The sequence below is a fragment of the Corythoichthys intestinalis genome, chromosome 7 (assembly GCF_030265065.1).
Source record: "Corythoichthys intestinalis isolate RoL2023-P3 chromosome 7, ASM3026506v1, whole genome shotgun sequence".
Taxonomy (NCBI): domain Eukaryota; kingdom Metazoa; phylum Chordata; class Actinopteri; order Syngnathiformes; family Syngnathidae; genus Corythoichthys; species Corythoichthys intestinalis.
Window position 1 is genome coordinate 38,964,326 of NC_080401.1, and position 27,990 is coordinate 38,992,315.

Below are 27,990 nucleotides of genomic sequence, written 5' to 3' on the forward strand. Positions count from 1 at the left end.
CCTTTATCAAAAGAAAAAAAACAGGAACAAGTTGAACTTTCATGTTGTTTATTAAATATACACAATATAACATATTTACATTTATATACACTGAAAACTGACTAGATTTTATAATAGAAACAGTGGTTTTTACTACAAAAATCAATGGTCTCTTATTTACATCAGATCTTCTTTCTGTACACTTTAAAAATGGCCTCCCCTGTAGTCAGTGCAGTAACAAAGTATTCGCACGTGTTTTTGAAGTTGGAAAAAGTCACAATGATTACAGTACCGATCTCTGAGGAGTGACACAGAAAAATGGAAATTCCTTTTTTTTGTGCATTATCGTGGAAGACACGTGCAAATTTAAAAATTGGTGGAATTACGTAGCTCATTGGCTACCACTGACGTCCAAAACCATGTGCCCCCCTCATCCCACAAACGCAAAAAAAGCCTTCATACCTATTGGGAACATTGCTATACTTAGCCGTTTTACAGTATAGACTGTCCTATACCCTGCAAAAGCACCATTGCACCCCTATAAAAAAGCAATATAACTACGTTCAAACAAAAACATCACTTTGTTGAGGTAACAGTCAAGTCTTATTTCACAGCAGGAGGTGTAACTCAGTAGAACGGCAATAGTAATGTCTGTTTGTTGCCATAACAACAAAAAAGCACCCACAAAACACACACGCAGTGACAAAGCACTTTGTTGAACTTAAGGCACACTGATCCAGTCCCCCAGTCACATGCAGTGTTAGGGGCCACAGTGGTGAATGCTTGTTAGGTTACATTTAGAACACTACATATTCAGTAAATACGCAAATGAGTAGAACACATAAAACATGATGTTTTAAATATTAAAAAAACCAAAAACACGCCTGTGTATACATAAAAGTCAGTGTGAGGCTTTTTTTGTATTAGGTGACATCAAATAAATTATTCACTAAGTGCTTAAATGTACACAAGGTTGATGTTGGTGGTAGTTTTCTCCACAGGTTCAGTGGGCCTCCAAGGTTATTCTACAGATAAAGACATTGCTTGTTTTTACTGACAAAACCTTGACGAAATGATTGGTGTGAAAAGATAACGCAGGTGGGAGAAGCCAATTACCTTTTGGGAGTGCTTTTTGGATGCGTTCTCCACGTTCCCTTACATTTGACGAAGGTAAGTTCTTGCATTAAGTTGGAAGAATCAGGATCTTTTGAGCACAATACCATCCTGGAAGAGAAAGGAAAGTTATTTGGTAAGTACGGTACTCACAAAAATTCTGGTGTCGACCTGGTGAGTTTAAACAAGTTTAAGGTCATTCCAGAATTGGAGGACATTTTACGTCCCATCCTTCAAACGTCAAATAATCCACAGATAAAATACTAAAACATTTCATTTCTGAATAAATGCACTTGTACTGAGATAAAATCTTAAGAAAATAGAATTTTTTTTAAAAAATTGAGTACGCCCTAAAAAGCCATTTTTCTCCCTCAAAGAACAAATTGAAGCGCAAAATAGCCTCTTGTTCAGCAGTGACACCCTCGAACCCTCCAGAAAAAAATCACATAATAAACATCAAAATGTCCTCCAATTCTGAAAAGACCCATCGTTTCCTAAATACAGTGGTATGAAAAAGTATCTGAACCTTTTGGAATTTCTCACACTTCTGCATAAAATCAACATCAAATGTGATTTATCTTTGGTAAAATCACACAGATGAAAAAAAGTGCTTAAACTAAATCCGTAAAAACCATATTTTAATGAGGATAGTATGTAAACAATGACAGAAGGGGTCAAAATAGGTAAGTGAACCATCACATTTAATATTTTGTGGCCTCCCCTTTGGCAGCAATAACTTCAGCCTCCTGTGCTGCAGATCAGTCTGGAACATCGATCAGGACTCATCTTGGCCCATTCTTCTCTACAATTTGCTGCAGTTCAGTCAGATTCCTGGGATGCCTGGCATGAATGACTGTCTTTAGGTCATGCCACAGCATCTCAAAGTGTTAAAGTCTAGACTTTGACTTGGCTACACCAGAACGTGTATTTTGTTCTTCTGAAACCATTTTGAATTTGATTTACTTCTGTGTTTTGGATCATTGTCTTGTTGCAGCATCCATCCTCTTTTTAGCTTCAACTGTCTGACAGACGGCCTGAGGTTTTCCTGCAAAACATCCTGATAAACTTTTGAATTCATTCTTCCATTAATAATTGTAAGTTGTCCAGGCCCTGAAGTAGCAAAACAGCCCCATATCATGTTGCACCCTCCAGCATGCTTCATGGTGGGAATGAGGTGTTGATGTTGGTGAGCTGTTCCATTTTTCCTCCATACATGACGTTGTGTGTTGCTTCCAAACAATTCAAATTTGGTTTGATCAGTCTACAAAATATTTGCCAAAACTTGTGTGGAGTGTGTAAGTGCCTTTTTGCTAACATTAAACGAGCAACGTTTTTTTTTTTGTTTTTTTTTTTTTTTTTCAGACAGCAGTGGCTTCCTCTGTGAAGTCCTCCCATGAACACCATTCTTGGCCATAATTTTACATATAGTTGATGTGTGCACAGAGATATTGGACAGTGCCAGTGATTTCTATAAGTCTTTAGCAGACACTCTAGGTTTCTTTTTTTTTTAAATCTCTGAGTATTCTGCGCTGAACTCTTGGCGTCATCTTTGGTGGACAGCAACACCTTGGGAGAGCAGCAACAGTACCAAACTCTCTCCATTTGTAGACAACTTCTCTGACTGTCTATTGATGAACAGCTAGACTTTTAGAGATGGTTTTGTATCCTTTCCCAGCTTTATACAAATCAACAATCGATCACATGTCTTCAGACAGCTCTTGTGACCGAGCCATGATGCACATCAGACAATGCTTCTCATCAAGATAATTCTTACCAGGTGTGCGCTTTATAGTGGGCAGGGCAGCTTTAAAGCATTCATAGGTGATTGGGCACACACCTGACTTAAATTATTTGGTAAAAATTGGTTTCAATTGCTCTTTAAGTCTCTTTAGGGGGTTCACTTACTTATTTGTCCCCTTCTGTAATTTTATTGCATGCTATCTTCATTTAGTTAAAGCAGACACTGTTTTTCCATCTGTGTGATTTTGACAAAGATCAGCTCACATTTGATGGGGATTTTATGCAGAAATATGAGAAATTCCAAAAAGTTCAGATGCTTTTTTATACCACTGTACGTAGCTTACTAGTTGTCATTTTTGCAACACTTACTTTTGCTGTGTCTCTCCTGCCCGGATGCGAATTCTGTGCACCTCCATGTTGGCGCTGTCGGAGTCGCCGGACCACCAGGAAGAAACCATCTTCAACATACTGGAGGCTGACCAGCCGTTTGACTCCTCCCACTTGAACTTCAACATCAACAGCTCACCTATGTCCTTTTCGGTTACCAATAGGAAAGAATGAGTCCTATTGGCTGCTATTTTCTCCTTCCTGTAAGACAGAACCATCAAGTGAGGTATTAACCTTTACTGTAGTATGTCATAAACGTTCAGCATTAATCAGGAAGCCAACGCTTGAAACAAAAATAATGTTTTATCACATTGCTTATCAACTTTATGGTTCCTTTCAGTTTTCTTTATTGCCCATCCGTAACAGAGCAATACGTTTAGCTTTATTTAAGCTAATAAAAGTTAAATATTGCGGCACACTCACAGTTTAAGCTGCAGGTCTTCCGCTTCCCCCTTGGTTCCAAAGAGTGAGACTGTAAGCGAGGGCTCCATCTCCGAGCGGTTCACTTTACTGGAGAAGTGGATCTTCAACTGGTAGTGGTAAACTGTAGGAGAGTCACAGTTACATTAGTCAATGCTCATCATTTTTTAAATGCTCATTTAGGCTAATTAAGCAATTTGAACAAGCTTAAACACAAAGAGCAGCGAAATGAGTAAAAGAATAGTAACTAGGAGCACCATCATAGGATACTTGGCTATTTTGCCAAGGAGCCCCTAGCACTTTTCACACCGCATTCCTGGCTAATTGCAGCATTAGAGGCGAAACAGTAGAGCCGGGTTTAATTCGGCTTTGCCTTTCAGACAGAACTCGCCAGAGCGCAGCATTAACATAAGTGTGTTCACGCAGCTGTTGCGGCTTGCGACATTAACACAATTAGATGCACGGGGATGTCAACAACAACTGATTTCAACATCAAACGCTGTGCAAGGTGAGTTTAAGGGATTGAATTTGATACTCTGGTTTTGGCACCTTCACGATGTCTTAAGATATAAACAGTTCTCCAAGCCACATAAGGACAGTGTGGCAGATAACCTTTGTTCACACTGACCATTTTCTTTCATCATCATCTATCTTTATTCAGGGACAAAGAATCACATGGTTGTAAAACTTGTTAGGTGGGTGCACCAAGGGTAAAGAGTACTGTATTTTTCGGACTATAAGGCTACGTTCATACTACAGGTCTTGAAGCACGAATCCGATTTTTTCGTGTTTTTCCGACTCAAGTGAGGCATTAACTTGACGGTCTGAACGTGACAAGTCGCATAGAACTGGACCATTTCAAATCCGATCTGGGTCACATTCGTATGTGGTTCAAATCCGATCTGGGCCACATTTTTCCAGACTGTCGCGGCGGTCTGTACTGTCCAGTCTCCCAAATCGATATTCATGCAGCAATTACGTCATCAAATAGCGAGAGAGACGCTAAGGTAGCGGTGCAGCTGTGCATTATTAGCGCCTAGCTTGCAGTGAACACGGCTTTTTGGGGAATGGCCGGGCTTGACAACAGTCATAAAAAATAATAATGGGTTGAGGATAAGCCTGAGAATAATCGGTTTTCTCTCTGCTCTGTGTGAGCAATATTTTAACTAGGGCTGTCAAACGATTAAAATTTTTAATCGAGTTAATTACAGCTTAAAAATTAATTAATCGTAATTAATCACAATTAATCGCAATTCAAACCATCTATAAAATATGCCATAAAATATACACACATACACACATAGCAGAACGAGTCTCTGCCAATTAGAGCCCATCAAAAGTGTTCATTTGATCCAAAATGACAGTGATCTTGTCCTGCAAAGTGCACATTTTAGCAAAATTGAAGCCAAATAATTGATTGTCAATCAGATTTTTCATAATGGTTGTTATTTTAAAGCTATTCGTAGTGTAAAATTTGAAATATGTGAAATTAACTCCAGAAATATTTCTTTACATGTTGAACATGCCATGCTTTTATTTTGAAATGTTCACCGAAAGTACATTTGCTCAGCCGCTAGCCTTAAACGGAACCTCGGACTTCATATTATTAGCCATGATTGTTCTCTTTTACTAAGATATGTTATTAGAAACACATAAAATATTGCTATTGACTTAAAAATCTATAATATTCAGTGCGTTTTGACCTACTGAGGGCACCATGTTTTATGCGCGCAATGGACGCTCGGGTTGATGACGTAGTTTGTCACTGTTACTAGACGAACACTACGGGGTACTGCAATTCCTTCTGTGCGGCGAGATGTACAACATGTCACAAGAGATAAAACCCATTCACACTTTAATACAGGGTGTATTGTTTCAAAAAGCAAGGCATGAGGTCCTGGTTTTCATTGTACTGTTGCGGGTAACAAAATCTCAAGGTGCCACCGAGACTTGAACTCGGATCACTGGATTCAGAGTGCTAGCCATTACACCATGGAACCCATACCCACTTTTGAAGTTGGGCGTATAGTTTCATAAATTTTGGCATGAGGTTCTGCTTTTTTTGTACAAATGCATCTGCGAGTCACAAAAGATATGGGTTCCACCGAGAAGTGAAAACAGATCAGTGAGATCAATGTCCAGGGAGCTAAACATTAGAAGGAACCCAAAACAGTAGCATAGGTGGGAAAACAGGCTTACACTTTCCTGGAACAAGTCACTGCACCTGAATGTTGAAATGCAGGTTCTACCAAGACTTGAACTCGGATCACTGGATTCAAAGTGCTAGCCACTACACCATGGTACACATTCACACTTTATAAAGGGGTGTATTGTTTCAAAAGGCAAGCCATGAGGTCCTGGTTTTCATTGTACTCTTGCGGGAAAGAAAATCCCAAGGTTCCACCTAGACTTGAACTCAGATCACTGGATTCAGAGTCCAGAGTGCTAGCCATTACACCAAGGAACCCATACTCTCTTTTCAAGATGAGCGTATGGTTTAATACATTTTGGCAAGAGGTTCTGCTTTTTTTTGTACAAATGCGTCTGGGGGTCACAAAAGATAAGAGTTCCAACTCAAAGTGAAAACAGATTACTATCCAGGGAGCTAAACATTAGAGGGAAACCACAGCAGTAGTATAGGTAGCTAAAGAGGCTTAGACTTTCATGGAGCAAAGCAATGAACCTGAATGATGAAACGCAGGTGAAAGAAAGTCACAGGTTCCACTGAGACTTGAACTCGGATCACTGGACTCAAAGTCCAGAGTGCTAGCCATTACACCATGGAACCAATTCAAACTTTAATAAGGGGTGTATTGTTTCAAAAGGCAAGGCATGAGGTCCTGGTTTTCATTGTCCTGTTGCGGAAAATAAAATCCCAAGGTTCCACCGAGAGTTGAACTCAGATCCCTGGATTCAGAGTCCAGAGTGCGAGCCATCACACCATGTAACCCATTCTCACTTTAATAAGGGGTGTATTGTTTCAAAAGGCAAGGCATGAGGTCCTGGTTTTCATTGTACTGTTGCGGAAACGAATATCCCAAGGTTCCACCGAGACTTGAACTCGGATCACTGGATTCAGAGTCCAGATTGCTAGCTATTATACCATGGAACCCATACGCTCTTCTCAAGTTGGGCGTATGGATTAATACATTCTGCCACAAGAGTCTGCTTTTTTTGTGCAAATGCGTCTCCGGGTCGCAAAACATATGGGTTCCATCTCAAAGTGAAACCAGATCACTGAGATCAATGTCCAGTGAGCTAAACATTAGCAGGAACCCACAGCAGTAGTATAGGTAGGAAAAGAGTCTTAGATTTTCCTCGAACAAGTCACTGAACCTCAATGTTAAAACACAAGTGAAAGAAAGTCACAGGTTCCACCGAGACTTGAACTTGGATCACTGGATTCAAAGTCCAGAGTGCTAGCCATTACACCATGGAACCTATTCACACTTTAATACGGGGTGTATTGTGTCAAAAGGCAAGGCATGAAGTCCTGGTTTTCATTGTACTGTTGCGGGAAAGAAAATCCTAAGGTTCCACCGAGACTTGAACTCGGATCACTGGACTCAGAGTCCAGAGTGCTAGCCATTACACCATGGAACCCATACTCTCTGCTCAAGTTGGGCGTATGGATTAATAAATTTTTCCACGAGGGTCTGCTTTTTTTTCACAAATGCGTCTACGGGTCACAAAAGATATGGGTTCCATCTCAAAGTGAAAACAGATCACTGAGATCAATGTCCAGTGAGCTAAACATTAGAAGGAACCCACAGCAGTAGTATAGGTAGGAAAAGAGTCTTAGACTTTCCAGGAACAAGTCACTGAACCTGAATGTTGAAATGTAGGTGAAAGAAAGTCACAGGTTCCACCGAGACTTGAACTCGGATCACTGGATTCAAAGGGAAAGCCATTACACCATGGAAGCAATTCACACTTCAATACGGGTCGCATTGTTTCAAAAAGCAAGGCATGAGGTCCTGGTTTTCATAGTTCTGTTGCGGGAAAGAAAATCCCAAGGTTCCACCGAGACTTGAACTCGGATCACTGGATTCAGAGTCCAGAGTGCTAGCCATTACACCATGGAACCCATACTCTCTTCTCAAGTTGGGCGTATGGATTAATAAATTTTTCCACGAGGGTCTGCTTTTTTTGCACAAATGCGTCTATGGGTCACAAAAGATATGGGTACCTTCTCAAAGTGAAAACAGATCACTGAGATCAATGTCCAATGAGCTAAACATTAGAAGGAACCCACAGCAGTAGTATAGGTAGGAAAAGAGTCTTAGACTTCCCAGGAACAAGTCACTGAACCTGAATGTTGAAACGCAGGTGAAAGAAAGTCACAGGTTCCACCGAGACTTGAACTCGGATCACTGGATTCAAAGTCCAGAGTGCTAGCCATTACACCATGGAACCAATTCACATTTTAATAAGGGGTGTATTGTTTCAAAAGGCAAGGCATGAGGTCCTGGTTTTCATTGTACTGTTGCGGGAAAGAAAATCCCAAGGTTCCACCGAGACTTGAACTCAGATCACTGGATTCAGAGTCCAGAGTGCTAGCCATTACACCATCGAACCCATACTCTGTTCTGAAGTTGGGCATATGGATTAATACATTTTGCCACAAGGGTCTGCTTTTTTTTGTACAAATGTGTCTCCGGGTCACAAAAGATATGGGTTCCATCTCAAAGTGAAAACAGATCACTGAGATCAATGTCCAGGGAGCTAAATATTAGAAGGAACCCACAGCAGTAGTATAGGTAGGAAAAGAGTATTTCCACGAGGGTCTGCTTTTTTTGTAAAAATGCGTCTGCGGGTCACAAAAGATATGGGTTCCATCTCAAAGTGAAAACAGATCACTGAGATCAATGTCCAGGGAGCTAAACATTAGAAGGAACCCACAGCAGTAGTACAGGTAGGAAAAGAGTCTTAGACTTTCCAGGAACAAGTCACTGAACCTGAATGTTGAAACGTAGGTGAAAGAAAGTCACAGGTTCCACCGAGACTTGAACTCGGATCACTGGATTCAAAGGGAAAGCCATTACACCATGGAAGCAATTCACACTTCAATAGGGGTCGCATTGTTTCAAAAAGCAAGGCATGAGGTCCTGGTTTTCATAGTACTGTTGCGGGAAAGAAAATCCCAAGGTTCCACCGAGACTTGAACTCGGATCACTGGATTCAGAGTCCAGAGTGCTAGCCATTACACCATGGAACCCATACTCTCTTCTCAAGTTGGGCGTATGTATTAATAAATTTTTCCACGAGGGTCTGCTTTTTTTGCACAAATGCGTCTATGGGTCACAAAAGATATGGGTTCCTTCTCAAAGTGAAAACAGATGACTGAGATCAATGTCCAATGAGCTAAACATTAGAAGGAACCCATAGCAGTAGTATAGGTAGGAAAAGAGTCTTAGACTTCCCAGGAACAAGTCACTGAACCTGAATGCTGAAACGCAGGTGAAAGAAAGTCAGAAGTTCCACCGAGACTTGAACTCGGATCACTGGATTCAAAGTCCAGAGTGCTAGCCATTACACCATGGAACCAATTCACATTTTAATAAGGGGTGTATTGTTTCAAAAGGCAAGGCATGAGGTCCTGGTTTTCATTGTACTGTTGCGGGAAAGAAAATCCCAAGGTTCCACCGAGACTTGAACTCAGATCACTGGATTCAGAGTCCAGAGTGCTAGCCATTACACCATCGAACCCATACTCTGTTCTGAAGTTGGGCATATGGATTAATACATTTTGCCACAAGGGTCTGCTTTTTTTTGTACAAATGTGTCTCCGGGTCACAAAAGATATGGGTTCCATCTCAAAGTGAAAACAGATCACTGAGATCAATGTCCAGGGAGCTAAATATTAGAAGGAACCCACAGCAGTAGTATAGGTAGGAAAAGAGTATTTCCACGAGGGTCTGCTTTTTTTGTAAAAATGCGTCTGCGGGTCACAAAAGATATGGGTTCCATCTCAAAGTGAAAACAGATCACTGAGATCAATGTCCAGGGAGCTAAACATTAGAAGGAACCCACAGCAGTAGTACAGGTAGGAAAAGAGTCTTAGACTTTCCAGGACCAAGTCACTGAACCTGAATGTTGAAACACAGGTGAAAGAAAGTCACAGGTTCCACCGAGACTTGAACTCGGATCACTGGATTCAAACGGAAAGCCATTACACCATGGAAGCAATTCACACTTTAATACGGGTCGCATTGTTTCAAAAAGCAAGGCATGAGGTCCTGGTTTTTATAGTACTGTTGCGGATAACAAAATCCTAAGGTTCCACCGAGACTTGAACTTGGATCACTGGATTCAAAGTCCAGAGTGCTAGCCATTACACCATGGAACCAATTCACACTTTAATAAGGGGTGTATTGTTTCAAAAGGCAAGGCATGAGGTCCTGGTTTTCATTGTACTGTTGCGGGAAAGAAAATCCCAAGGTCCCACCGAGACTTGAACTCGGATCACTGGATTCAGAGTCCAGAGTGCTAGCCATTACACCATGGAACCCATACTCTCTGCTCAAGTTGGGCGTATGGATTAATAAATTTTTCCACGAGGGTCTGCTTTTTTTTCACAAATGCGTCTACGGGTCACAAAAGATATGGGTTCCATCTCAAAGTGAAAAGAGATCACTGAGATCAATGTCCAGTGAGCTAAACATTAGAAGGAACCCACAGCAGTAGTATAGGTAGGAAAAGAGTCTTAGACTTTCCAGGAACAAGTCACTGAACCTGAATGTTGAAACGTAGGTGAAAGAAAGTCACAGGTTCCACCGAGACTTGAACTCGGATCACTGGATTCAAAGGGAAAGCCATTACACCATGGAAGCAATTCACACTTCAATACGGGTCGCATTGTTTCAAAAAGCAAGGCATGAGGTCCTGGTTTTCATAGTACTGTTGCGGGAAAGAAAATCCCAAGGTCCCACCGAGACTTGAACTCGGATCACTGGATTCAGAGTCCAGAGTGCTAGCCATTACACCATGGAACCCATACTCTCTTCTCAAGTTGGGCGTATGGATTAATACATTTTTCCACGAGGGTCTGCTTTTTTTGCACAAATGCGTCTACGGGTCACAAAAGACATGGGTTCCTTCTCAAAGTGAAAACAGATCACTGAGATCAATGTCCAATGAGCTAAACATTAGAAGGAACCCACAGCAGTAGTATAGGTAGGAAAAGAGTCTTAGACTTTCCAGGAACAAGTCACTGAACCTGAATGTTGAAACGCTGGTGAAAGAAAGTCACAGGTTCCACCGAGACTTGAACTCTGATCACTGGATTCAAAGTCCAGAGTGCTAGCCATTACACCATGGAACCAATTCACACTTTAATAAGGGATGTATTGTTTCAAAAGGCAAGGCATGAGGTCCTGGTTTTCATTGTACTGTTGCGGGAAAGAAAATCCCAAGGTTCCACCGAGACATGAACTCGGATCACTGGATTAAGAGTCCAGAGTGCTAGCCATTACACCATGGAACCCATACTCTGTTCTGAAGTTGGGCGTATGGATTAATACATTTTGCCACAAGGGTCTGCTTTTTTTTGTACAAATGCGTCTCCGGGTCACAAAAGATATGGGTTCCATCTCAAAGTGAAAACAGATCACTGAGATCAATGTCCAGGGAGCTAAACATTAGAAGGAACCCACAGCAGTAGTATAGGTAGGAAAAGAGTATTTCCACGAGGGTCTGCTATTTTTGTACAAATGCGTCTGCGGGTCACAAAAGATATGGGTTCCATCTCAAAGTGAAAACAGATCACTGAGATCAATGTCCAGGGAGCTAAACATTAGAAGGAACCCACAGCAGTAGTACAGGTAGGAAAAGAGTCTTAGACTTTCCAGGAACAAGTCACTGAACCTGAATGTTGAAACGCAGGTGAAAGAAAATCCCAAGGTTCCACCGAGACTTGAACTCGGATCACTGGATTCAGAGTCCAGAGTGCTAGCCATTACACCATGGAACCAATTCACACTTTAATACGGGGTGTATTGTTTCAAAAGGCAAGGCATGAGATCCTAGTTTTCATTGTACTGTTGCGGGAAAGAAAATCCCAAGGTTCCACTGAGACTTGAACTCGGACCACTGGATTCAGAGTGCTAGCCATTACACCATGGAACCCATACTCTCTTCTCAAGTTGGGCGTATGGATTAATACATTTTGCCACGAGGGTCTGCTTTTTTTGTACAAATGCCTCTGCGGGTCACAAAAGTTATGGGTTCCATCTCAAAGTGAAAACAGATCACTGAGATCAATGTCCAGGGAGCTAAACATTAGAAGGAACCCACAGCAGTAGTATAGGTAGGAAAAGAGTCTTAGACTTTCCAGGACCAAGTCACTGAACCTGAATGTTGAAACACAGGTGAAAGAAAGTCACAGGTTCCACCGAGACTTGACCTCGGATCACTGGATTCAAAGTGCTAGCCATTACACCATGGAACCTATTCACACTTTAATAAGGGGTGTATTGTTTCAAAAGGCAAGGCATGAGGTCCTGGTTTTCATTGTACTGTTGCGGGAAAGAAAATCCCAAGGTTCCACCGAGACTTGAACTCGGATCACTGGATTCAGAGTGCTAGCCATTACACCATGGAACCCATAATATGTTCTGAAGTTGGGCGTATGGATTAATACATTTTGCCACAAGGGTCTGCTTTTTTTTGTACAAATGCGTCTCCGGGTCACAAAAGATATGGGTTCCATCTCAAAGTTAAAACAGATCACTGAGATCAATGTCCAGGGAGCTAAACATTAGAAGGAACCCACAGCAGTAGTATAGGTAGGAAAAGAGTATTTCCACGAGGGTCTGCTTTTTTTGTACAAATGCGTCTGCGGGTCACAAAAGATATGGGTTCCATCTCAAAGTGAAAACAGATCACTGAGATCAATGTCCAGGGAGCTAAACATTAGAAGGAACCCACAGCAGTAGTATAAGTAGCTAAAGAGGCTTAGACTTTCATTGAGCAAAGCACTGAATCTGAATGTTGAAACGCAGGTGAACGAAAGTCACAGGTTCCACTGAGACTTGAACTCGGATCACTGGACTCAAAGTCCAGAGTGCTAGCCATTACACCATGGAACCAATTCACTTTAATAAGGGGTGTATTGTTTCAAAAGGCAAGGCATGAGGTCCTGGTTTTCATTGTCCTGTTGCGGAAAATAAAATCCCAAGGTTCCACCAAGACTTGAACTCGGATCACTGGATTCAGAGTCCAGAGTGCAAGCCATCACACCATGAAAGCCATTCACACTTAAGTAAGGGGTGTATTGTTTCAAAAGGCAAGGCATGAGGTCCTGGTTTTCATTGTACTGTTGCGGAAAAGAAAATCCCAAGGTTCCACCGAGACTTGAACTCGGATCACTGGATTCAGAGTCCAGAGTGCTAGCCATTACACCATGGAACCCATACTCACTTCTCAAGTTGGGCGTATGGATTAATACATTTTGCCACAAGGGTCTGCTTTTTTTGTACAAATGCGTCTCCGGGTCGCAAAAGATATGGGTTCCATCTCAAAGTGAAAACAGATCACTGAGATCAATGTCCAGTGAGCTAAACATTAGCAGGAACCCACAGCAGTGGTATAGGTAGGAAAAGAGTCTTAGATTTTCCTCAAACAAGTCACTGAACCTGAATGTTGAAACGCAGGTGAAAGAAAGTCACAGGTTGCACCGAGACTTGAACTCGGATCACTGGATTCAAAGTCCAGAGTGCTAGCCATTACACCATGAAACCAATTCACACTTTAACAAGGGGTGTATTGTTTCAAAAGGCAAGGCATGAGGTCCTGGTTTTCATTGTACTGTTGCGGGAAAGAAAATCCCAAGGTTCCACCGAGACTTGAACTCGGATCACTGGATTCAGAGTCGAGAGTGCTAGCCATTACACCATGGAACCCATACTATGTTCTGAAGTTGGGTGTATGGATTAATACATTTTGCCACAAGGGTCTGCTTTTTTTTGTACAAATGCGTCTCCGGGTCACAAAAGATGTGGGTTCCATCTCAAAGTTAAAACAGATCACTGAGATCAATGTCCAGGGAGCTAAACATTAGAAGGAACCCACAGCAGTAGTATAGGTAGGAAAAGAGTATTTCCACGAGGGTCTGCTTTTTTTGTACAAATGCGTCTGCGGGTCACAAAAGATATGGGTTCCATCTCAAAGTGAAAACAGATCACTGAGATCAATGTCCAGGGAGCTAAACATTAGAAGGAACCCACAGCAGTAGTATAGGTAGGAAAAGAGTCTTAGACTTTCCAGGAACAAGTCACTGAACCTGAATGTTGAAACGCAGGTGAAAGAAAGTCACAGGTTGCACCGAGACTTGAACTCGGATCACTGGACTCAAAGTCCAGAGTGCTAGCCATTACACCATGAAACCAATTCACACTTTAATAAGGGGTGTATTGTTTCAAAAGGCAAGGCATGAGGTCCTGGTTTTCATTGTACTGTTGCGGGAAAGAAAATCCCAAGATTCCACCGAGACTTGAACTCGGATCACTGGATTCAGAGTGCTAGCCATTACACCATGGAACCCATACTATGTTCTGAAGTTGGGCGTATGGATTAATACATTTTGCCACAAGGGTCTGCTTTTTTTTGTACAAATGCGTCTCCGGGTCACAAAAGATATGGGTTCCATCTCAAAGTTAAAACAGATCACTGAGATCAATGTCCAGGGAGCTAAACATTAGAAGGAACCCACAGCAGTAGTATAGGTAGGAAAAGAGTATTTCCACGACGGTCTGCTTTTTTTGTACAAATGCGTCTGCGGGTCACAAAAGATATGGGTTCCATCTCAAAGTGAAAACAGATCACTGAGATCAATGTCCAGGGAGCTAAACATTAGAAGGAACCCACAGCAGTAGTATAAGTAGCTAAAGAGGCTTAGACTTTCATTGAGCAAAGCACTGAATCTGAATGTTGAAACGCAGGTGAACGAAAGTCACAGGTTCCACTGAGACTTGAACTCGGATCACTGGACTCAAAGTCCAGAGTGCTAGCCATTACACCATGGAACCAATTCACTTTAATAAGGGGTGTATTGTTTCAAAAGGCAAGGCATGAGGTCCTGGTTTTCATTGTCCTGTTGCGGAAAATAAAATCCCAAGGTTCCACCAAGACTTGAACTCGGATCACTGGATTCAGAGTCCAGAGTGCGAGCCATCACACCATGAAAGCCATTCACACTTTAGTAAGGGGTGTATTGTTTCAAAAGGCAAGGCATGAGGTCCTGGTTTTCATTGTACTGTTGCGGAAAAGAAAATCCCAAGGTTCCACCGAGACTTGAACTCGGATCACTGGATTCAGAGTCCAGAGTGCTAGCCATTACACCATGGAACCCATACTCACTTCTCAAGTTGGGCGTATGGATTAATACATTTTGCCACAAGGGTCTGCTTTTTTTGTACAAATGCGTCTCCGGGTCGCAAAAGATATGGGTTCCATCTCAAAGTGAAAACAGATCACTGAGATCAATGTCCAGTGAGCTAAACATTAGCAGGAACCCACAGCAGTGGTATAGGTAGGAAAAGAGTCTTAGATTTTCCTCAAACAAGTCACTGAACCTGAATGTTGAAACGCAGGTGAAAGAAAGTCACAGGTTGCACCGAGACTTGAACTCGGATCACTGGATTCAAAGTCCAGAGTGCTAGCCATTACACCATGAAACCAATTCACACTTTAACAAGGGGTGTATTGTTTCAAAAGGCAAGGCATGAGGTCCTGGTTTTCATTGTACTGTTGCGGGAAAGAAAATCCCAAGGTTCCACCGAGACTTGAACTCAGATCACTGGATTCAGAGTCCAGAGTGCTAGCCATTACACCATGGAACCCATACTATGTTCTGAAGTTGGGTGTATGGATTAATACATTTTGCCACAAGGGTCTGCTTTTTTTTGTACAAATGCGTCTCCGGGTCACAAAAGATGTGGGTTCCATCTCAAAGTTAAAACAGATCACTGAGATCAATGTCCAGGGAGCTAAACATTAGAAGGAACCCACAGCAGTAGTATAGGTAGGAAAAGAGTATTTCCACGAGGGTCTGCTTTTTTTGTACAAATGCGTCTGCGGGTCACAAAAGATATGGGTTCCATCTCAAAGTGAAAACAGATCACTGAGATCAATGTCCAGGGAGCTAAACATTAGAAGGAACCCACAGCAGTAGTATAGGTAGGAAAAGAGTCTTAGACTTTCCAGTAACAAGTCACTGAACCTGAATGTTGAAACGCAGGTGAAAGAAAGTCACAGGTTCCACCGAGACTTGAACTCGGATCACTGGATTCAAAGTCCAAAGTGCTAGCCATTACACCATGGAACCAATTCACACTTTAATATGGGGTGTATTGTTTCAAAAGGCAAGGCATGAGGTCCTAGTTTTCATTGTACTGTTGCGGGAAAGAAAATCCCAAGGTTCCACTGAGACTTGAACTCAGATCACTGGATTCAGAGTGCTAGCCATTACACCATGGAACCCATACTCTCTTCTCAAGTTGGGCGTATGGATTAATACATTTTGCCACGAGGGTCTGCTTTTTTTGTACAAATGCGTCTGCGGGTCACAAAAGTCATGGGTTCCATCTCAAAGTGAAAACAGATCACTGAGATCAATGTCCAGGGAGCTAAACATTAGAAGGAACCCACAGCAGTAGTATAGGTAGGAAAAGAGTCTTAGACTTTCCAGGAACAAGTCACTGAACCTGAATGTTGAAACGCAGGTGAAAGAAAGTCACAGGTTGCACCGAGACTTGAACTCGGATCACTGGACTCAAAGTCCAGAGTGCTAGCCATTACACCATGAAACCAATTCACACTTTAATAAGGGGTGTATTGTTTCAAAAGGCAAGGCATGAGGTCCTGGTTTTCATTGTACTGTTGCGGGAAAGAAAATCCCAAGATTCCACCGAGACTTGAACTCGGATCACTGGATTCAGAGTGCTAGCCATTACACCATGGAACCCATACTATGTTCTGAAGTTGGGCGTATGGATTAATACATTTTGCCACAAGGGTCTGCTTTTTTTTGTACAAATGCGTCTCCGGGTCACAAAAGATATGGGTTCCATCTCAAAGTTAAAACAGATCACTGAGATCAATGTCCAGGGAGCTAAACATTAGAAGGAACCCACAGCAGTAGTATAGGTAGGAAAAGAGTATTTCCACGACGGTCTGCTTTTTTTGTACAAATGCGTCTGCGGGTCACAAAAGATATGGGTTCCATCTCAAAGTGAAAACAGATCACTGAGATCAATGTCCAGGGAGCTAAACATTAGAAGGAACCCACAGCAGTAGTATAAGTAGCTAAAGAGGCTTAGACTTTCATTGAGCAAAGCACTGAATCTGAATGTTGAAACGCAGGTGAACGAAAGTCACAGGTTCCACTGAGACTTGAACTCGGATCACTGGACTCAAAGTCCAGAGTGCTAGCCATTACACCATGGAACCAATTCACTTTAATAAGGGGTGTATTGTTTCAAAAGGCAAGGCATGAGGTCCTGGTTTTCATTGTCCTGTTGCGGAAAATAAAATCCCAAGGTTCCACCAAGACTTGAACTCGGATCACTGGATTCAGAGTCCAGAGTGCGAGCCATCACACCATGAAAGCCATTCACACTTTAGTAAGGGGTGTATTGTTTCAAAAGGCAAGGCATGAGGTCCTGGTTTTCATTGTACTGTTGCGGAAAAGAAAATCCCAAGGTTCCACCGAGACTTGAACTCGGATCACTGGATTCAGAGTCCAGAGTGCTAGCCATTACACCATGGAACCCATACTCACTTCTCAAGTTGGGCGTATGGATTAATACATTTTGCCACAAGGGTCTGCTTTTTTTGTACAAATGCGTCTCCGGGTCGCAAAAGATATGGGTTCCATCTCAAAGTGAAAACAGATCACTGAGATCAATGTCCAGTGAGCTAAACATTAGCAGGAACCCACAGCAGTGGTATAGGTAGGAAAAGAGTCTTAGATTTTCCTCAAACAAGTCACTGAACCTGAATGTTGAAACGCAGGTGAAAGAAAGTCACAGGTTGCACCGAGACTTGAACTCGGATCACTGGATTCAAAGTCCAGAGTGCTAGCCATTACACCATGAAACCAATTCACACTTTAACAAGGGGTGTATTGTTTCAAAAGGCAAGGCATGAGGTCCTGGTTTTCATTGTACTGTTGCGGGAAAGAAAATCCCAAGGTTCCACCGAGACTTGAACTCAGATCACTGGATTCAGAGTCCAGAGTGCTAGCCATTACACCATGGAACCCATACTATGTTCTGAAGTTGGGTGTATGGATTAATACATTTTGCCACAAGGGTCTGCTTTTTTTTGTACAAATGCGTCTCCGGGTCACAAAAGATGTGGGTTCCATCTCAAAGTTAAAACAGATCACTGAGATCAATGTCCAGGGAGCTAAACATTAGAAGGAACCCACAGCAGTAGTATAGGTAGGAAAAGAGTATTTCCACGAGGGTCTGCTTTTTTTGTACAAATGCGTCTGCGGGTCACAAAAGATATGGGTTCCATCTCAAAGTGAAAACAGATCACTGAGATCAATGTCCAGGGAGCTAAACATTAGAAGGAACCCACAGCAGTAGTATAGGTAGGAAAAGAGTCTTAGACTTTCCAGTAACAAGTCACTGAACCTGAATGTTGAAACGCAGGTGAAAGAAAGTCACAGGTTCCACCGAGACTTGAACTCGGATCACTGGATTCAAAGTCCAAAGTGCTAGCCATTACACCATGGAACCAATTCACACTTTAATATGGGGTGTATTGTTTCAAAAGGCAAGGCATGAGGTCCTAGTTTTCATTGTACTGTTGCGGGAAAGAAAATCCCAAGGTTCCACTGAGACTTGAACTCAGATCACTGGATTCAGAGTGCTAGCCATTACACCATGGAACCCATACTCTCTTCTCAAGTTGGGCGTATGGATTAATACATTTTGCCACGAGGGTCTGCTTTTTTTGTACAAATGCGTCTGCGGGTCACAAAAGTCATGGGTTCCATCTCAAAGTGAAAACAGATCACTGAGATCAATGTCCAGGGAGCTAAACATTAGAAGGAACCCACAGCAGTAGTATAGGTAGGAAAAGAGTCTTAGACTTTCCAGGACCAAGTCACTGAACCTGAATGTTGAAACACAGGTGAAAGAAAGTCACAGGTTCCACCGAGACTTGAACTCAGATCACTGGATTCAAAGGGCTAGCCATTACACAATGGAAGCAATTCACACTTTAATATGGGTCGCATTGTTTCAAAAGGCAAGGCATGAGGTCCTGGTTTTCATAGTACTGTTGCGGATAACAAAATCCTAAGGTTCCACCGAGACTTGAACTCGGATCACTGGATTCAGAGTCCAGAGTGCTAGCCATTACACCATGGAACCCATTCACACTTTTGAGAGTGGGCGTATGGTCTAATAAATCTTGCCATGAGGTTCTGCTTTTTTGTACAAATGCGCCTGCGGGTCACAAAAGATATGGGTTCCACGTAGAAGTGAAAAAATATCACTGAGATCAATGTCCAGAGAGCTAAACATTACAAGACGGAACCCACAGCAGTAGTATGGGTAGGAAAACAGGCTTAGACTTTCCTGGAACACATCACTGCACCTGAATGTTGAAATGCAGATGAAAGTAAGTTGCAGCTTCCACCAATACAATCACTGGATTCAAAATCCAGAGTGCTAGCCACTACACCGTGGTACCTATTCACACCTTACGACGGGGTGTAAGAGTTTCAAATGTCATGGTCTCAAAGAACTTTTTGCATGTGTTTCCTTCTCATACTTTTAAGCATTGTCTTTTCTTGTGGTAGCTTTAAAGCAGATTGTTGATCTGTTGACCACATTAGTCACGTAGCATATTTAAACCACCCTTATTTGATATTGCTACTTTTAAGTTATTATTTTAAAGAATCTTTAGTATGTTCTGTCTTTACGCATCTAAACAAAACCAGCTGAAAAAGCACGGTAAGACTTTGCGTGTCAAACTCGCCGATGTCGCACATTTTCCTACTCTCGTCATGTCTCATCCCGTCTTTCCCTTTCTATTTGCTTTTGCTGCTCGTTTTGTGAAATATCTATATATCAGGTTCAGATTGAAAAGGTTGAACAGATGACATGTTTATGTCACTAAAGTCATACTCTGGAAGCCCGGCAGCGTAACCATGTGACGTCATCGCACTGCGACATCAACAACAATGGCGACCTACTAGTTAAACAAATTTTATAAATTCTATAAAAACGAAAACCTTAAGAGGGGTTTCAATAACAAATTATTTTAACTCATAATATTAACTCATAATAACGTTTATCTTTTAAGAACTACAACTCTTTCTATCCGTGGATCCCTTTAAGCTTTACACTCGGTAAAAAAAAAAAAAAAAATCCACTTCTCTTTTAGTCGTGCATGTGGTGTCAGTCACAAAATTTTTTGCTTGTTTGTTTGTTTGTTTGCAAATGCTGTTAACCAGCGATTTTTTTATGTTGGAAGTATCACATTTTTACCACAATTTTTAATTTTTAGATTTATTTACATTATTTTCATTAAAAACAAAATAGAAGCAAGGGGAAATATTTTTTTTTTTTAATTTGTTATATTAATGTTTTTTTTAATTTAAAAAAAGGAAAAATAATAAATATTCCATTCTTTTTTACATTTTTTAAATGTATTTATATCTTTAAATTGAAAAGGTAAAAAAAGACAACTTTTTAAGTTTTGTTTTACATTAATAAAAAAAGGTAAATATTCTATTTATAAATTTTAAATTATATTTAGAAAATGTTTAATTATTAATTAAAATAAAAAAAAAGTGAAGGAGGTGTGGAAACATGCTCTGGTCTCTGTAGTCCTCAATGAAAGTTATTTTAGCGAGAAACAAAGTCAATGCGCGTGATTTACTTTCATGAGCAACACAAAATGAGGTGTTGTTCTGGATCTGCCCCCGAGTTTGATACATGTTACCCCTCAGTGTAAAAAAAACAAAAAAAACAAAAAAAAATTACTACTAGATTAATGAAAATTAAACCAAAGTTGCAAATGAAAACACACAACCTCCTCCCAAAAAAAAAAAACTGAATTTTGAAAAACAAAAGTCAAAACGAAATACAAATTGACATAACTGACAGCGATGTTGACATCCAATCCATTTGAACTGCGAGAGGCCAAATGGATTGGACTTCAATCACAGTCAATGGCAGCAAATCAGTTAATTTAACTGAATTTTAAACAACTCACCTCGGAAGGGCATAGTGGCTCTGGTCTTGGTGTACATCTGCACATTGCGCGGTTTGCGGACCTTGCTGATGTCGTAGCCCACCGTGTTGCAGCGGCTCTTGCGGCAGCTGAGGCACATGCCGCGGTTGAACATATCGTTGCTACCGCAGCGGTAGGCCTTGGCCGCCTCCCACTCGTTTAGCAGAGAGTCAATGAAGAGGTGGATAGAGCGCTCGTGCTCGCACTTGACGGCGTCGCCGATGGCTGCTGGTGAAACGTTTCGTTGAAAACGGATCAAATAATAAAAGGCAAGTGGTTACATTTGCACTCATCCTCATCCACTTAGCAAACTAGACCGCCGGCCAAGAATTAGAGTGCCAAATTCTACAAAGACTCATTTCAGCCATGTTTGGGCCTCTCTGCTCATGTTCAGACTGTTGTGAATGGGTTTATTGTGTCAGTGGTGGTAACAATGCTTACCGCTAAGACCGATTAGCGACAAGCCAATGAGGAGCCAAGATGCTGGACTCTTTTTGTGTGGACTAATAGCACAAGTGTGATGCCTTGTTGGACACTGAAACAGCCTCTAGTAAACTGATTGGCTGCCTTTGACGACAATAAACGTCCAATCCACTAAACAGAGAATGCAAATAAAAGTTGTTTTATCAGAGTAAGATGGGCCTTTGCAAGGCAAAATTTTCTGTTTGCCTGTAAACGTGGGTTTTTGGGAACAAAAAAACCTACTTGTCCTACAATTTTTGTCCAAATCACATAATTGTAAAGGGCATAAAAGTTGTATACAGAATTTGGCAAAAACTTATGGTTCCCCCATAATTCGCCAAAAACTGCCCCATTCATTTCTAATGGGATGCCATTGACAGCCATGTACGTCCAAATTTCCCATTCATTTTCAATTGCAGGAAAACATATGTCCTTGTATTTTTTTAACCATTTACCATGACAGCCCATTGACATTCAACTGGCGCCCAAGTAAGTCGATGCCATTGACAGCAATGCACGTCCATGCCACTGACGGCCAATGTATGGCCAAATTTCCCATTAATTTTCAATGGCAGAAAAACCTGTGTGGTTATGATTTTTGACCAAAAACGTACCAAATACTTACTACGTGCAATATTAACGTGCAATATTAACGTGCAATATTCAATGCCTTCACTGCCAAACTGTGCCTACTTACTTCCATTATTTGCACTGCTTGAACATAGGACTCATACACATTTATATTTATATTTATGTAGATTTTATACTTGCACTGTTTTTTTTCATAGTTTGGCTGGGGGTGCAACTCTGGAGCGACTTATGTGTAAAATTATTAACACATTATTATATCATTTCACATGTTATTTTGGTGTTTTGGAGTGACACTGATGATTTGGTAAACTTGTTAGCATGTTCTTTATGCTATTGTTATTGGAATAACTCTTAATAGCTATGTTACGTTAACATACCGGCCACGTTCGCATTTCGTTGTTCATGCATCATGTAACATGATCATACTGTACACTTATTCAGCATGTTGTTCTCTATTCTATTTGTATTTGATTTGCCTTTCAAGATGACATATCTGTTATAGGTGTTGGATTTTATCATGTAAATTTCCCCCCAAAATGCGACTTATACTCCGGTGCGACTTATGTTTTTTTTTTCCTCTTCGTTGGGCATTTTATGGCTGGTGCGACTTATAGTCCGAAAAATACGGTACTTTCATTTCGTACTTGTTTCATAAAAAAAAATATATATATATATATATATATATATATATATATATATATATTTGACATACAAATAAATATGAAACAGATATGATTGCATTGTTTATTTAACACTCCTATTTGTTTTTAACAAACGATATGGCTAGTTGTATACATGTTGTAATAACACAGTACCGTACTCATTTTGAATCCTGCGACTTACAGTCCGAAAAATACGGTAATAAGTATTTTCATCCAAAAGACTAAGACTAAAACTAAAAAGGCTGCCAAAAACAAAACTGTTAGGAACTTACCAAATAACCCAAATGTAGCAATCTTCTCCAGAGCTCCTCTTAAGTTGCAGCCTGGCTGGAAGATGCCTCCATTGGGGTAGATATCCACGTGGCCTACAGGCTGCTGAATGCCGATGCTTAGACCCAGAGAGCCTCGGGTGAAGGTGTGGAGCACATCCACGAAATCGGCGTCATCTGGGGACAGGCGCCTGTGGGCGTGCTCACCCTCAAAGTTTGGCCCGGCTGGGTCCAAACCTGCAGACGGAGACGGGAGTGTCAGCTCTGATGTAATGTATTTGGGTGACACAATGTTTTTTTTGGCTTTTTACCTGTTATTCTTCCAACTTTGTTAGAGGCGTGGCTGCCTGCAATGCCTGCCACATGAGCCCCAAGGCTGTATCCAATAAGATGTAGGTTGTCAAGAGGAATGTTGGTGGTTTCCTGTCAAAACACCCACAATAAAAAAAATCATGACAAACAGCAGCTCACTAGACTAGCAAGTAGTCCAAAGGTGTACCCCGCCTCTCACCCAAAGTCAGCTGAGCTATGCTCCAGTTAGCCCGCGACCCTAATGATCACGCGTGCTATAGAAAATGCACGGATGAACGAATGCTCCAACTGACCTCAATCCAGTCGATGAAGCGTGCCACCTCCTGTCCCACCGCCTTGGTGTTCTGGGCCGCAATCACGTAGTCGTTCTGCGCCGTGCTGAGCCAGTCCACCACGATGACGTTGGCCATCTTCTCTCGCTCATACAATGCCGACACCAGCTTAGCCACCCAGCTTTCAAACATGCCGCTCAACTGTGGAAGGAAAGAATAAAATTAAGGGCACTGGACTTCAAAACTTAAACAGTCTGGCAGGCAACAGTGCCAGCTGGCTTAATGCTAAGGGCACTTGGCATTTACCTACAAATATAAATACATTATAACTAGTGTTGAAATGATAATAAACTTGAATAAATTTTTCCTTTAACACACTTGTTATGCTTTTGGCAGGGACCGTTAGTGATGTTACAGTTGGAATGCTAATAGAGGCCGTTCTCTAATTTAGGGGGCTTGTTTTTTAGGGGAAATAAATCCCATTAAAAGGGAAGTCAGCGTAGTAATAAAAATTATTTTGTTTTATACTTGTATATTACATTGATCATTTTTGTATTAGATATTAAACTTTAATTCAAAGGTTATTTTCAGCACTGGCGACAATCAAAATATTTTAATTGCAATGAAGAAAACAATAACACTGCAATTATTCACAATGTTATACAAACGCAATACTATTTTCAAAATTCGTATACCCCAATATTTTATGTCAATTATACTGTCTTACCAATTTAAAAAAAATGCATTTCTGAGATAACAGCATAACAACTTTTTTTCTATCATAACACAACATCAACTTAGTACACAGTAGGCATGTGCCGGTATGATATTCCGATGGTATGATAACCTTAAGCCAAAATTTCATGGTATTGCAATTACAGCTCTAAAATGTGTTACTTTGAGACATCTGGGTTTAAAAAAAAAACTTTTTTTCCCACTTTTATTTTTCAAAACATATTAGCAAATTGGAACATAAGTATAATGTTAAGTTAAAATAAATTCAAAAAATGTAAATAAATGCAATCCTTTAGGTGAGCCTAAACCCAAAGCCACAGCTCAACAATATTACCATCAGAACAAAGATAATAATTTTCCATAAAAAGCACATGTGTATGACTCGTATCATGTTTACATTGTACACACACTTTTTCTCAACACAGATTGTTGCCAAAGAGAAAAAAACACATGTTTTACCACCGCTAGACCCACTAAACATGCTGGAGTTAAATCTCGTAGCTGGTGGGAAACGTTCATGAAAGTGTTTGCTAACCTTTAATTTTGTAAAAATGCTAAATCATATTGGCGGTATTGCCTCCTCGCCAGCCACCCTCCGCAAACATGTTTACATGTCGCTTGCTAAGCCTTGGCCGCCTGTAACTTTCCTTTAACCGAAGTAATGCCATACCAGTAGGGCTGCTATTCACTGCTTTCACTCAAAAAACTTATGTAACTATTTTATACTATAAAAATATATATATATTTCTTACGTAAAAATGCCATTACGCTTGATAACACACATCACTTAAAAGTTAGGATTTTTTTCCCACATTTCAATTGAATGTCTATTTGTGTCAAGCTATTTTTAAGTTCTAGTTAAGTTTTAAGTTAGTCTAAACTATAAGTCCTGATAGGATTTTGAGTTTTTGCGGTGTTCAAAACAAATGTATGATACAGGCTGTATTGGAGTACATTAGGGACCAGTGCTACTCAGTCTTTTATCCAGCAATGACTACTGAGATAAAATTGATAGTTACCATCATTAAGTTTTTATTTTACACCCTCATCACTCCACAGAGCTTTGTTATGTTAAAGCCTGTATGTAAGACACGTTAGCCACGTATCGACAGTGGTCATAATTAATAGAAAACTAGCCCTCCGCAGGGCTAACATTACGTGAGCAAGTGTCAGTAACGTTAAACTTATTTATTAGCGCTTAGTGCTCTTCATTAGCGCTTAGCGCACCACTGCTTTAAGATGGCGGCTGTTTACTAACGTCGCTGACTCTGTCATTTTGCATCTAGTTTAACAAAATACATGTGACATCTATGAGACGCCTCAGATGCTACCTGCTACCGTCGTAGCATCATGCGGGCTAGTTTTTAGCAACGTCGGCGTCGTTTGTTGTCGGCTGATGTAAGTTTTTTTTTTTTCTTCCTTTTTCCTCTACGCACGTGACATCAGCGCGTTGTCCTGCATTAAAAGTAGTCCGAGCAAAACGTGGTGCTTAGAGCTGTCAAAATTAAACGATTACTCGAGGTGAATAAAATTACTCGGATCAGTTTTTAAACTCGCGTTACTGGAGTTGCTCAAGTATTCGTTTCAGCTCTACATACCAGTGATTTAGTTTTCTTCGATGGGGGAAAAAAATTCAGGAGTTTCACCTCCCACCACCCATCATGTAGCACAGCTGACTCACTGACACTGAGCAACAAACGTTGGGGGAGGGTTGAGCCTTACAGCTGCAAGCGAGGGATTTCTCCATGCATTTTTGTGACATAAAAAAATCGCAAATAACTCGGGGACAGTATGACGGAAATTTTTTGCGGTTTTTAAACCTTGACGTTTTCATACCACGGTATACCTTCAAACCGGTAGTCGGCACATGTCTAGTACACAGTATTCAAACATCTATTTGTTTTACTACTCTGCACTGAGCCAGTTGCTAAAACATACAATATTCTTAAAATTTTGAGATATTAAAGAAGCTTCTTTTCTTCTGTACAATATAACCAACAAACTTGGAGTTAACTCGCCAACTTGCCCAGTATTTGTGATTTCATGTGGTAAATTGTGTGACATATCTTATCAACCAAACAGAGCACTAAAAATGCAATTTGATTTCTTCAGTGAGTACATGAAATCCGCAAGTTGAGGGGGGACGCCCAGACGCCATATAAAAATGTCACCTAAGACACCCCATTAGGTTGGCGCCCAACCAAAGTCTAAATCACAAGAATGCAGAATACCAATAAAAACAGGATGAGTCAAAGCATAGCATCAGCTAATTTCTCTTAGTCCTTCGCCTTCTAATTATCAGTGATTTGTTTTGTATTTTCATGCTAAATAGTGAATAAAAGCAAGCCTGGAATTTTCTGAGCTCCTAAGTATAGCCCCTAAATTTAAGTATCTGTACTTCTAAAGTATAGAGTGTTAACGCTTTTGTCCCCTCTGATTATTAAACCTCAGCTCACATTCTTTCCTGATAGTTAACGCAATGAATGCAGCATTTGAAGTTGCTGCCCTAAGCAAATTCACACTTGGGGGGCAAGTCCCAACCGGTGGAAGCATGAAGCAAGTGGCGTGCCTCACCGCCCATCCGTGGATGATGAGGAAGGTTTTGGCGGTTTTGTTGAAGGCACAGGCCGCCAGAGAGTCAGCTTGGCCAGGATGGATATAGCAAAGGTCGTCTTCCGGCTGGGAAGGTGTTCGCAGGGAGAATCTGGCCGCCGTTTGATTGGCTTCATTCTTCTGCTCAAACCAGTCTTTAATAGGATCCAGGAAGTTACCTGTGAGGAGAGTAAAGTAGAAGTTATTCATATCATTCATTATCTTGTTGGTTGACATTGACAGCGCTAGATGTCTAATCCAACAGGCAAAATGGATTTAACGTCTAACACCATCAATAGCACTGAAACATGATCGTTCCCATTTTCCCAGGTAAATAAATTGGAAATCTGTCATTTTCACTGGCAGTGAATTGGTTAAAAAAAAAATGGACACTTTGTTTATTTCGGTTATCTTTGTTACCTTTATTTGACATGTATTGTTGTCAACTCATTGGCTACCACTGGCGTTCAAGCGCTGTCAATAGCACTGAAAGATATGAATTAGACATCTGTCGACGCCAATGGCAGCAAGATTTCACGCAGTCCAACTGGGTTCCATAGAAACCAGCAGCAGCTTCTAGGATTCTGAAGAGTCAGCTGACTCAAATGGGGGGAGGGCGTGTGTACAGAGAGTGGGGGTAGGGACTTAGTAACCTCACATTTATGAAGTTGCAAACCAAACTTTCAAAGTCCTACTGAAATTGCAGTAACCTGAACGCAGCGCCATTCATCAAAGCGTTAACTTTCCGTGATAACACGACGTCAAACACTGTACTTGCATGTCTAAAACATTAGCTAACTATGTTTTATGTCTATTTATTACACGTTAATGCGGACTGGGGGGCTACTTTGGCAACTTACCAAAAATAGAATCAGTCAGTTCTTGCTCCAGAGACGTCACATAGCGCACTGTTGCGTTCAAGACCACTAAGCAAAGAAAGCCAACTCTCCATGCTTTCATTGCTTTGACAGCTTTGTTCAGAATGTGTCTTCAACCTTGACGGAAGATGCAGAAGAGTTGAGAAATCCTAATTGTCGTTTCGTCAAGAGGAATAGTCCCGTTTAGTGCGTCGTGTTGCGCGCAGTGCGCAGGCATGTGAACCACCTCGAACAGAGGCTGCGTCTTAAATAGAACCTGAGCCGCCCCATTGGCTGTCAAGCTCAGGGCGGAGAATGGAAACATACATACTGTAGTTGGAAG

General features: G+C 41.1%; 1 protein-coding gene and 26 non-coding genes across 28 annotated transcripts; all 27 read right to left on the reverse strand.

Annotated features, from left to right (window-relative positions):
- Positions 1 to 31: 31 nt before the first annotated feature.
- Positions 32 to 27,896, reverse strand: LOC130918635 (lipoprotein lipase). Of its 2 annotated transcripts, none has more exons than XM_057840509.1 (10): positions 27,651 to 27,896; positions 26,773 to 26,969; positions 23,485 to 23,664; positions 23,191 to 23,302; positions 22,883 to 23,116; positions 20,878 to 21,120; positions 3,643 to 3,763; positions 3,202 to 3,420; positions 1,096 to 1,203; positions 32 to 1,004 (listed from the first exon to the last, which is right to left on the reverse strand). In XM_057840509.1, the coding sequence occupies exons 1-10, from the start codon at positions 27,748 to 27,750 to the stop codon at positions 983 to 985; spliced, it is 1,536 nt and encodes a 511-aa protein (XP_057696492.1). In that variant the 5' UTR covers positions 27,751 to 27,896; the 3' UTR covers positions 32 to 982. The 2 variants fall into 2 exon arrangements, with proteins under 2 accessions (XP_057696492.1, XP_057696491.1); XM_057840508.1 differs by having other exon boundaries at positions 20,878 to 21,123.
- trnaq-uug (transfer RNA glutamine (anticodon UUG)) lies at positions 7,009 to 7,080 on the reverse strand. Its single transcript has one exon. It is a non-coding gene; the product is annotated as a tRNA-Gln (tRNA).
- On the reverse strand, positions 7,171 to 7,242 carry trnaq-cug (transfer RNA glutamine (anticodon CUG)). The gene has a single exon. It is a non-coding gene; the product is annotated as a tRNA-Gln (tRNA).
- trnaq-cug (transfer RNA glutamine (anticodon CUG)) lies at positions 7,655 to 7,726 on the reverse strand. Its single transcript has one exon. It is a non-coding gene; the product is annotated as a tRNA-Gln (tRNA).
- Positions 7,984 to 8,055, reverse strand: trnaq-uug (transfer RNA glutamine (anticodon UUG)). The gene has a single exon. It is a non-coding gene; the product is annotated as a tRNA-Gln (tRNA).
- On the reverse strand, positions 8,146 to 8,217 carry trnaq-cug (transfer RNA glutamine (anticodon CUG)). Its single transcript has one exon. It is a non-coding gene; the product is annotated as a tRNA-Gln (tRNA).
- trnaq-cug (transfer RNA glutamine (anticodon CUG)) lies at positions 8,786 to 8,857 on the reverse strand. Its single transcript has one exon. It is a non-coding gene; the product is annotated as a tRNA-Gln (tRNA).
- Positions 9,115 to 9,186, reverse strand: trnaq-uug (transfer RNA glutamine (anticodon UUG)). Its single transcript has one exon. It is a non-coding gene; the product is annotated as a tRNA-Gln (tRNA).
- trnaq-cug (transfer RNA glutamine (anticodon CUG)) lies at positions 9,277 to 9,348 on the reverse strand. Its single transcript has one exon. It is a non-coding gene; the product is annotated as a tRNA-Gln (tRNA).
- On the reverse strand, positions 9,917 to 9,988 carry trnaq-uug (transfer RNA glutamine (anticodon UUG)). Its single transcript has one exon. It is a non-coding gene; the product is annotated as a tRNA-Gln (tRNA).
- trnaq-cug (transfer RNA glutamine (anticodon CUG)) lies at positions 10,079 to 10,150 on the reverse strand. The gene has a single exon. It is a non-coding gene; the product is annotated as a tRNA-Gln (tRNA).
- On the reverse strand, positions 10,563 to 10,634 carry trnaq-cug (transfer RNA glutamine (anticodon CUG)). Its single transcript has one exon. It is a non-coding gene; the product is annotated as a tRNA-Gln (tRNA).
- Positions 10,892 to 10,963, reverse strand: trnaq-uug (transfer RNA glutamine (anticodon UUG)). The gene has a single exon. It is a non-coding gene; the product is annotated as a tRNA-Gln (tRNA).
- trnak-cuu (transfer RNA lysine (anticodon CUU)) lies at positions 11,054 to 11,125 on the reverse strand. The gene has a single exon. It is a non-coding gene; the product is annotated as a tRNA-Lys (tRNA).
- trnaq-cug (transfer RNA glutamine (anticodon CUG)) lies at positions 11,540 to 11,611 on the reverse strand. The gene has a single exon. It is a non-coding gene; the product is annotated as a tRNA-Gln (tRNA).
- trnaq-cug (transfer RNA glutamine (anticodon CUG)) lies at positions 12,979 to 13,050 on the reverse strand. Its single transcript has one exon. It is a non-coding gene; the product is annotated as a tRNA-Gln (tRNA).
- Positions 13,308 to 13,379, reverse strand: trnaq-uug (transfer RNA glutamine (anticodon UUG)). The gene has a single exon. It is a non-coding gene; the product is annotated as a tRNA-Gln (tRNA).
- trnaq-cug (transfer RNA glutamine (anticodon CUG)) lies at positions 13,470 to 13,541 on the reverse strand. The gene has a single exon. It is a non-coding gene; the product is annotated as a tRNA-Gln (tRNA).
- trnaq-cug (transfer RNA glutamine (anticodon CUG)) lies at positions 14,917 to 14,988 on the reverse strand. The gene has a single exon. It is a non-coding gene; the product is annotated as a tRNA-Gln (tRNA).
- Positions 15,246 to 15,317, reverse strand: trnaq-uug (transfer RNA glutamine (anticodon UUG)). The gene has a single exon. It is a non-coding gene; the product is annotated as a tRNA-Gln (tRNA).
- trnaq-cug (transfer RNA glutamine (anticodon CUG)) lies at positions 15,408 to 15,479 on the reverse strand. Its single transcript has one exon. It is a non-coding gene; the product is annotated as a tRNA-Gln (tRNA).
- trnaq-uug (transfer RNA glutamine (anticodon UUG)) lies at positions 15,893 to 15,964 on the reverse strand. The gene has a single exon. It is a non-coding gene; the product is annotated as a tRNA-Gln (tRNA).
- trnaq-cug (transfer RNA glutamine (anticodon CUG)) lies at positions 17,339 to 17,410 on the reverse strand. The gene has a single exon. It is a non-coding gene; the product is annotated as a tRNA-Gln (tRNA).
- trnaq-uug (transfer RNA glutamine (anticodon UUG)) lies at positions 17,668 to 17,739 on the reverse strand. The gene has a single exon. It is a non-coding gene; the product is annotated as a tRNA-Gln (tRNA).
- trnaq-cug (transfer RNA glutamine (anticodon CUG)) lies at positions 17,830 to 17,901 on the reverse strand. Its single transcript has one exon. It is a non-coding gene; the product is annotated as a tRNA-Gln (tRNA).
- trnaq-uug (transfer RNA glutamine (anticodon UUG)) lies at positions 18,315 to 18,386 on the reverse strand. Its single transcript has one exon. It is a non-coding gene; the product is annotated as a tRNA-Gln (tRNA).
- trnaq-cug (transfer RNA glutamine (anticodon CUG)) lies at positions 18,954 to 19,025 on the reverse strand. The gene has a single exon. It is a non-coding gene; the product is annotated as a tRNA-Gln (tRNA).
- Positions 27,897 to 27,990: the final 94 nt, after the last annotated feature.